The sequence below is a fragment of the Notechis scutatus genome, chromosome 1, assembly GCF_049901735.1.
Source record: "Notechis scutatus isolate UNSWTSFEM ecotype Mainland chromosome 1, rNotScu1.2, whole genome shotgun sequence".
Lineage (NCBI taxonomy): Eukaryota > Metazoa > Chordata > Lepidosauria > Squamata > Elapidae > Notechis > Notechis scutatus.
In genome coordinates, this window is record NC_142009.1 from 128,204,223 (window position 1) to 128,214,210 (window position 9,988).

The 9,988-nt window shown below is 36.3% G+C and overlaps 1 protein-coding gene across 1 annotated transcript in view; it reads left to right on the top strand.

Moving 5' to 3' along the window:
* GCLC (glutamate-cysteine ligase catalytic subunit) overlaps window positions 1-9,501 on the top strand; it is a 33,075-nt gene extending 23,574 nt beyond the window's left edge. The window contains exons 12-16 of the mRNA XM_026665251.2: window positions 196-300; window positions 4,063-4,144; window positions 4,257-4,360; window positions 7,402-7,522; window positions 8,469-9,501. Coding sequence (XP_026521036.1) covers window positions 196-300; window positions 4,063-4,144; window positions 4,257-4,360; window positions 7,402-7,522; window positions 8,469-8,674 — 618 coding nt within the window. The 3' untranslated portion in view covers window positions 8,675-9,501. The remainder of the gene's footprint in view (window positions 1-195; window positions 301-4,062; window positions 4,145-4,256; window positions 4,361-7,401; window positions 7,523-8,468) is intronic.
* The last annotated feature ends 487 nt before the right edge of the window (window positions 9,502-9,988 follow it).

Consider the following 9,988-nt stretch of genomic DNA (forward strand, 5'->3'; position numbering starts at 1 on the left):
TAGTTGGTTTCTGGAATTCTATTTTGGGAAAACTTTCACTAAAAGGTATAATTTTGATAATATTTACCAAAAGATTCTAAGTCTGATATCTCATAGTCTTCATCAGAATCTATGATGTAATCTTTCTGTACTATATTTGGGATATATACAATATACATAACTCAACAATTCTAAAAGATACCTTTCAATTTCTAGGTCCAGTTAACAGACTTTGAAAACTCAGCATATGTTGTGTTTGTTGTACTGTTAACTCGAGTCATTCTCTCATACAAATTGGATTTTCTCATTCCTTTGTCCAAGGTAAGAGTGTTTGTGTAATACTTATTTTTCTTGTGTACTGCCAAATCAATAGTCTTAAAGCAGGGGTGTCAAATTCACATCAAGGTAATGTCACGTGACGTACTGGGATTTTTTTCCCCCTTTGCTAAACCAGGCATGGGCAACACATGACACATCCGGCCCATGGCCCGGGAGTTTGACATCCCTGTCTTAAAGCATTTTACAACACAACCAACAAAAGCATATATATGAATTAAGGCAATATACGTGTCCTGGGATAATGTTGCAGGATCCAATCTGGGATAGTCACCAGGACCAGAGGTTTAGTTCTCCAAGCTTTTGAACTTGGCAGCACAAAGAAACAACAGCCAATGACTTAATAGACAGCCATCAACACTCCAATCAACAAAAGCCACACACAACCAGGCACCATATAAATACTAAGCTTATAATACCCAAAGCACACATTCTGGTGACAGAGAGGTTCCCAGAGAATGAGCTCTAGCACGAATCCAAAAACTTGGAAGACTAAACTTCTAGTCCCAGTGACCAACCCAGATTGGATCCTGCAGATGAATCTGTAACAGTTAAGAAATTCCTTGATAAATATAAATAAATTAAAGCAACCAAAGTTATATGGAGGTAGTCCTTGATTTATGTATGTAATGGAACCTGCCCATTCCATTCATAACCTGAGGATTCGTGGCAGTGAATCTCTTGAACGTGATCATTCCCTCCTTTTGCCCATGCATTTGCTAATTGACTGTGTAGTTCGTTAAGTGCACATGATGTATTTCAGGGGGAGGGGGGAGGCCACGGTGGGGGTTGCTAGTGATGGAACAGCCAGATTAACAGATGAAGACCACCCAAGGCCTCCCTAACCCATTAAAATACCTCATGCTCCCCACAATTGCTCCCCCCCCCTCACCTGCCACGCCAGATCACTTATGCAAAGATCTACAAGGCTGTCTCCTCTCCAGCCTCTCAGCTGCATGCGCCCCTCTGTAGCTCCATTTAGGCCTCTGCGAGCCTTGTCCAGCAGTTTGCTTGCCAAAACGGAGATCCATAGAGGCCTGCACAGTCCTTGCCCACCCTTCTGAACCTCCATTGGCCAGCAAAGTGCAGGATGAATGATGCAGAGCCTCTGCAGTTGTTCCTAAGGATGCAAAACTGTCATCGTGTTGCAAGATTTGTCATTTCAGGACTTGTTTGTAAACACTTGGTGCTAATCGTATAACGTTCACTAAGGGAATGCTCATAACCCGGGGATTACCTGTAATAATGCAAGGATGACTTACAATAGCAATAATAAATCACAACAAAACCAAATAAAATAACATAATTAAATATAAATACTGCAATTTAAAAAAAAATGTTAAGGATAGTAACAAACTGTTCAACTCAAATGTTCTTTGAAAAAAAAATTATGTTCTAGCATGTTAGGAGAGAAGTCTTAGGAGAGAATACACCAGAAGGCCAGAGTTGCGATTGTTAAGCACTGTCTCCTGTTAAATTGCAATCTTTGTAGCAAGAAATTTGTTCGTATTTGCTTAATTGTTTATATGGTTAGTCCTTGTTTTATTAGTGATTGGGATCCGAATTTCAGTCACAAAGTGATGATGTTGAAACCTTGGTTCTGTGTGATTAATCTAAAATTCATAAAATTTGCTCTAAATGGTTTTTTTTTCTTGTTTTTAATAAAAAGTTTTTTTATTTTTTACACATCTCTTCAAGTGAGCAATGTGATTTCAAGTGAGCAATGTGATATAGTATTTATACTATATTACTATACTTATATATAGTTATAATTACATTTCCAACTTTCTTATCTAATTTCATATCAAATCATTATCTATTCCACTGATCTTTAAATATGTTCTCACTTCATATTTTAATTCACTAATTCAATATCAAAAACATTTCATCCTTATATATATTTTGCACTGTTTATAACTGTATTATTTCCATTTTCAGCTTACCATCTATTTTATTTTACATTATTCATTATTATCTTCATTAACTTTCTCAAAGCCGATATATAATAAATAAACAAAAAAGAGTAAAAATAAAATAAAACTAATATATTCAGGATCCACGTGATATATCCCCCAGTCTACAATACTTCTTATATTTATTCCAGAGATATTCATATAACCACTTCATATTTTTACTTTGTTTCCACTTAGCCGGTTGACCTATGAAATTTTATTAAATTTTCATTCCCCTCCTTTTTAATCATAATATAGTACTCTCATTACAAATATTTTACTTTCCAATATAATCATTTCTGGTTTACCATATTCTCTGTTTTTCTAATATCATTTGAATAATCAATTACATGCATATATATATATTATAACAAAGCCATCTTAATTTCTCTTACTCTTATCATTTTTCTCATAAATAATTATATAATAATCTTAAGATAATTCCCAATAAGTTTTAAACTTCAAATCTCCTCAATCTATATTTCTAAAAAAAATCAGTTGAGTTATTCTTTATTTTATTAAAAGTCGGAGTGTCCTTGCCGAAAATATCCATTTATCTCAATTCCCCTTGTTAATCCTTCTGTCTCCTTGTCACAATCCACACCAAACAGTCCCAATATATTATCTTCGCTTGTCCCTTTGCTGCAATTCCCCTTTTTTGGTGCTTCAGGGGTTACTGTTATAATATAGTCTTTTATTTCATTTCATTTCTAATTCACACATTTGTAAGACCAGTAATTTTCCATAAAATCATAAGAGGAAAAAGTGCCTTTAACCATTAGATGGCGCTCTACATCGCTTTCCACTTTTCAAAGTTCTTTTTTCTCTTTTCAATTGTATTAATTCCGCTAATTTTCAACCATTAGCTCTTTTAAATATAGTCAATTCTGGGCAAGTCCAGCATTCTATCCAATGCCTAATTAATGGCAATTTCTGTAACTTATTCCAAATTTGATCTCTAATTCCGTTAAAGTCCTTTTATAATCCGGTTTTTTATTTACCTTATAATTTCCTCTTATTTTCCCTTTGCCACTGCCATACTCTTAAACAAGGGCTCTTTCCTTCTGTTTCTCGGGGTTGTCAAAAAAAACCCAAAACCCTTTGCCTGGTTACACACTGCTCCAGCACACACTTAAGTCCCGGAAGCTTTCCATCTTCAGGGCAGTTATTAAAACTGCCGCTACCTCTTGTCTTCAAGGGGAATATACCTAGCCAGGGAGGGGAGTTGGGGCTCCCCTCAACCTGGCTGGCAGTCTTCCCCCTCTTTTCCCCATTCCTCCGAGATGCTGTCCGGCAAGGCATGTTTTATTTTAGAAAAGACATTTCCGAGGTGGGTCCGAGATGGATCCAGTCCTGTTGGGACCCTCCAACAGGATAAGCATTGATCGAAGAGCACGATCACAGTCTTCAGTCCGTCTTCGACGGAAGTGCCACCGGAAGCCTAAATGGTATTTTCTTAATTATGTATTTAATTTAGTGATGCAATCACTGAAAGGTGACTAAATTATTTCAAGGGATTAGGCACATGGAAAAATCATAGTTAGATAAGATAGCATGTTTGAAGGTAAATAAGATAGCAGTCATTCCAAAAGAAAATATCGGATTAAAATTCCACTTGTAATCATATAATCCTGATTTTTGTCTTACATAATCAAATTTAATAACTATACAAATCTATGCAAAACTAATAAAAATATGCTCTAAAGGGCAATCTTCTGACTAGAAAGTTAACCACGCTTGTTTCCATTTTAGCAAGAAACCCAGTGTAACATTTGCTCCTATCCCCCTTTCTTAGGTGGATGAAAACATGGAAGCAGCTCAGAAACGAGATGCTGTCCGGCAAGGCATGTTTTATTTTAGAAAAGACATTTCTAAAGGTATGCTGTTTATTTTCTGGTTGATTTTGTTACACCTGAGTATAGAATAAATGTAAAACAAATTGGCTTCCTTGTTTGTGTTCTTCACTCAATATGATTCTTTTTTTAAAAGGTGGCAATGCAGTAGTGGATGGATGTGGTGCAACTCAAAATGGTACAGAAACAGATGTAGAAGAATATACATTAATGAGCATAGATACAATAATTAATGGAAAGGTAAGATCATTCATGTAATTTGCTATATTTTATAGATTTTATGAAGAGTTAAATTAAGAATCAGGGTTGGAATCTAAAGTAAGCAAGTAAGAAATTCTGATTTTGGTTTTCCTTAGCTGAGGATAGCAATCGTAAGAAAATTACTTATCTTGGTTTGGCCTTTAAGAGATTTTGAACTCATTGTTATTTTAATATGTTAATTTCAGAAATGAACTGAGGCAGGAAGGAATAATTTTAAATGACTATTCTGGAACCTAGAGGTATATACCATCTACTTACACATGTTTTTAAGCCTATAAAGTCTAGATATAAAAAAAGAAAATTGTTGAGAAAAAAGAACTGGGTGGGGGGGAACTATGCAAAGAAACAAGAAACAAAATTTGTTAATCCTTTTGAATTTTTGACTATTATAAATAGTTTTGTAAACTTTTCCAGCCTGGTGATCATCCACAAGTATTTTCAAAGACATAAAAAATCTCCTTTGTTGTAGCCATACTTCCACATACCTGTGTTGTGAAGAGCAGATTTTTGTAGTGAATACCCAAAATTTTATTCTTGAAATAAAATCACACCTAATTGAAATACCTGGCTCTAAGTTTCTCTTCAAATGAAGTGATAATTCTAGAGGCGCCATACTTTTCCCTCACAAATATGTAGGTTAGCTCATTTTCCTCAGAAATAAATGAACAAGTATAAAGTTTCTGTTTCACTGGGGGTTTTATCCAGTTTTAGGACTTATGTGGGGAACAGATCATATTTTGGGTTGTATTTATGCAGAGCTATTGAAAATTCATAAAGGTTCACAACCTTAAGCACCATTATACATAGGAAATATTTCAAATAAAACAGTAACATCAGTTTAGTTGTCCTTGGTTGTTATCTATGTTGGACGTCAATAAAGAAGTGAAGTCAAGCAGAGAATTTTAGATCTTAATATATAAAAGGACTGGTTTGATATTTCAGACTTCTGCTACAATAATCTCATTGTTCACCTTTTACCATCCCCTAATATTTTTGTAATATCCAGGTGCTGTGCCATAAGGCATACTTACGCTGATATTCCACCTTGTTGCTGATAGGGAGATAACAGTAATATGTCCTAGGGCACTTGTGCCTATGTTCAGACATTAAAATTTAAACAGTTGAATAGGAATTCCAGAAATGCTCTTTCTTGGAAGATGGACCCAATTAATCTCTCCTCTAATCAAAAATTACTGGACTGATCCCATCAGGCAATTCTGCATTTCCTATTAAATTATCAGGCCTGCAGAAAAGTCATCCTAAAAGTGGCCAAATTCTATACCACCAGAAGGGGTTAGAAACAAATGGATCTGAGCATAACTTAGATATGCACAGTTTCTGCTTTAAACAGGACTTTTATGCTGGGTATTTTGTATTCTAGCTCTTGTTTTACTATTGTGTATACCGTATTTGCCGGCGTATAAGACGACTTTTTTGCCCTGAAAAAAATGCCTCCAATTGGGGGGGTCGTCTTATATGCCGGGTCGTCTTATACGCCGGCAAATAGTAATTGGGAAGCACTGCGGCTGCCCGCGGCTGAGGCACTTTTGCGCACCGTGGAAGCGAATCCCGTGAAGCCGAAAGGAGCAGCCAGCCTTCTCCCAGCTCCCAAGGAAACGAGGCTCGCACCGCCCGAGCTCCGCTGAGGTATCCGGCTGGGGCTGTCAGGAGTTGTTACCGCTGGCGGCTCGCGCGCTCCAGTCCCGCGTTGCCTCGGGAAGGGAAAGACAAAACCAGGAGCCGCTGCTGCCATTGCAAAGCGCCTCCGCGGCTCTTCCTTTTTGCCTTTCCTTCCCGAGGCAATGCGGACTGGAGCTGCGCGAGCCGCGCCAGCGGTAACAACTCCTGACAGCCCCAGCCGGATACCTCAGCGGAGCCCAGGCGGTGCGAGCCTCGCTTCCTTGGGAGCTGGGAGAAGGCTGGCTGCTCCTTTCGGCTTCACGGATTCGCTTCCACGGTGCACAAAAGTGCCTCAAAAAAAAAAAGTGCAAAAGTGGAAGGCGTGCGGAAGAGAGGGCGAGTATATAACAAACTATATTTTGAGTAGAAATGTTGGGGGGTCGTCTTATACGCCGGGTCGTCTTATACGCCGGCATATACGGTATATATTTAAAAGCTACCTAATTATTCTAGTGACTTATTATCTGCTTGAACAAGATATTGGTTTACAGAACATATTCATAGGTGGGATTTTTGCAGAGATGATGATTGACAGTGATTATTTGAGCTGTAGCTTAGATATTGTTATGTAAATGTTCCCTCTTCTTGCACCTTCCTGTTTTATACTTTACTATTTTATACAATGAGAATAAGTGAAAAGCAGGCTCTCTTGAGAGAGTAGGTGTTGCTTTGTGTCCTTTCTGATACCCAGTAGCCAACCAGAAAATTATCCAGCAGCTAACCTAAGTTTCCCTGAACCCTGCTATTCAGTAATAAAGGAATTGATTATATTTCTGTAATTATGTCATAGCCATCATCATCATCACCATCATCATTTTAGCCATTATCTATCCACTCCAGGATGAAGGTCTCTTCCGCATGTTTCCAACCCATACGGTCTTGAGGTTCCAAAGGCAGCCTGATTTAACCTGGTGATTCTTAGCGCCCTCTGCCTTCGGGCAGGTCTTCCTGCTGCCATAGTAGTTGCCCCAGGGCCTTTGGGGAATGAGGGCTGTTTTTGAGGTTGTATTGGCATATGGAAGGAATAGACCATAATCTGCCACACTGGTCCAGTGCGGGTGGGCAGATGTGATCGGTGTTAGTCTGAGGTATCCATCATGATCTCCCCTATGACATGGGAGACATGTCATGGTATAAAGCATTATATGGAAAAGTCTGTATTTAAAACATACATTCAATGAAAAGCATAATCTGGTTTATAGGCTTACCAATGTTCATATTTTCATATCCTTTAGAGGGCACTCTTGTGCCATATCAAAAGACAAGGGTTTGTTATAATATTTAAGTAGAAAAATAAATATTTTAGCAGTTTTATTTCAACACTGCTTTAATTTTTGTAGGAAGGTGTATTTCCAGGATTAATTCCAATTTTAAACTCTTACCTTGAAAATATGGAAGTGGATGTGGATACAAGATGCAGCATTCTAAACTATCTGAAACTAATTAAAAAAAGAGCATCAGGTATGAATAGACATTTGATGTTATAGGCAGTTCTTGACTTACAGCCTTTCGTTTAGTGAAGGTTCGAAGTTACAACAGCACTGAAAAAAGTGACTTATCACCATTTTTCATACTTACAACCATTGTAGCATCCCCATGGTCATGTGATCAAAATTCAGACACTTGGTTTATATTTATGACTGCTGCAGTATTCCAGAGCCATGGAATTACTTTTTATAAACTTCTGACAAGCAAAGTCAGCGAGGAAGCCAGATTCACCTTAATAACCATATTAGTAATTAACGACTGCAGTGTTTCACTTAACAGCTGTGGCAAGAAAGGTCGTAAAATGGGGCAAAATTTTCTTAACAACTGTTTCACTTAGCAACAGAAATGTTGGTCTCAATTGTGGTTTTAAGTTGAGGATTACCTGTATATGGGTTGTCAAGTAGCAAAAAATGATGTTCTAGAGATATAACCTTTAAACCCCCAAGTCTGGAGTTTACATATTTCTGGTTTAATTTATTCCATCTCTTGTATATCAGCTCCTATTTACAAATTGTTTCCCCCTAAAAGGCTAATGATAACTTTGTTATTTTTATTAACATTTTGCCCATTAACGACTGCAGTGTTTACTTATTATTTTGTCCATGATTTTATTACTTTTTACAAAAATAATACCCTTTACAAAAGTATAGATAATACTCAGAATTTTTTGTTATTGTTTTTTTCATTGATAGATGTGTGGTTGAAAACCTATTCAACTCATTGAGTTTACAATATAGTATAGTGACTGAATGAGTAACCTTTACTCTTAGCTCTGTTGAATACTCTTTGCATGTAATTTGGAAATTTAATGTGACATTTTAATGAAGGCTAATGCTTAAAAAGTAAATGGAAAGTTATAGATTCATATGGGGAGATAATGAAGAGAATTTTAATGTATATCATATGACTTCTCCACTAGGCGAATTAATGACAGCTGCTAGATGGATGCGAGAATTCATTGCAAATCATTCAGAATACAAACATGATAGTGTGATCTCAGAAGAGATGAATTACAGCCTGATGTGGAAATGCAACCAAATTGCACAAGAGCAAGTTGAATGTCCTGAACTGCTTGGAGTGGGCTTAAATAAACTAAAGTACAGTGGAATTAAAGCCACTTCTTAATGAAAAGTTTTAATTTGATATGTAATCCATAAAATATCTAAAGGAACACTATCCACACTACTGCAGGTTCATAATGTGATGATCAAATGTGGTTTTATTACATTATACAGTGGCCAATTTCAGCTTTCTCTTAAAACTTCCTATAAGTAGGTACATTCTTCTATTTAAGGTTTATACTATGTACATGTAAATAATATATATTTTTGATTTAATACCGGTGTATTTTAGTATCATACTAAAAGTCATTGTGAAACCAACTTATACCTTTTTACATACTTAATCTGGAAAAATGTACTGTTTATCAAACAGCTTTGTAAATGTAACATATTGATTCTTGTATATTATCTGCATTCCAGAGCTGAATGTTTACTCTGACTGTTGTCTGGAATGCAGTGAATAACCTACTGTATTTTTTTTTTAAATCAGAATCTGATTCATACGTTCCTGTTCTGCGGTACAAAAATGATGCAATCTTAATCTTGCTGAAGTTAGTGCTAGAAAACTTAACTGACATCTATAAAACTACATTTGTAGTCATAAAGCTAAATTCACAGGTTTGGATTTAAGTAGATCTTGGTCCCAGTCCTAGTAGGATTAATAAAAGTAGTTCCTCTTTAAATAACTTGGGTGTAAATTAATATTATGTTTTTGTTGCTGGAAGCTCCTATCACTTCCAGTCAGTAATGTTTTGCATTGTGTGTTCTTAATTTCAGATTTCAAACTCTAGGAAAAAAGTACGACCATGTAAACTAGCAATCTGAGATGCAAAATTATCCTGAATTGAAACCCACATCCTTTTGGATTAAAGTGTCCTTTAAAAAAACAGATTCTTTTAGGTCCAATGTGGTTTTTATAAGTTTCTATTGACATGATACAGGAATTGACAAAGCATTCAGACCAGAGTAGTGAGTAACTTTGCAGCAACTTTGGAATTGAAATCCACAGTTAAACTATGTTATCTATGAGAAAGGTTTTATTTCATAATCTTAAACAACTCAAAATTCAACGATGGGGAAGGGGGGGGAATGAAAATAGGTTAAATTTCAAACCGCCTGAGTTAATAACTTCTCTCAAAAAGAAGTTGGTTAAATAGATAGGTGAACAATGATAGTGGACAGGCACTATGGTAGCACAAGTTTCAAAAATTCAATAAATCCAATGATCAGTTACTGGTTTTTTTTACACATTCAAGTTCAGCTTTTAATTATGCCTATTTAGTGCCAAAATCATATATTTATCCAATTTAAACAGGTATTTTCTTCTGGCTTCCTCCTTGAACTTAACTCCTTTCAAAGTTCAAAGCCACTTTCAGCT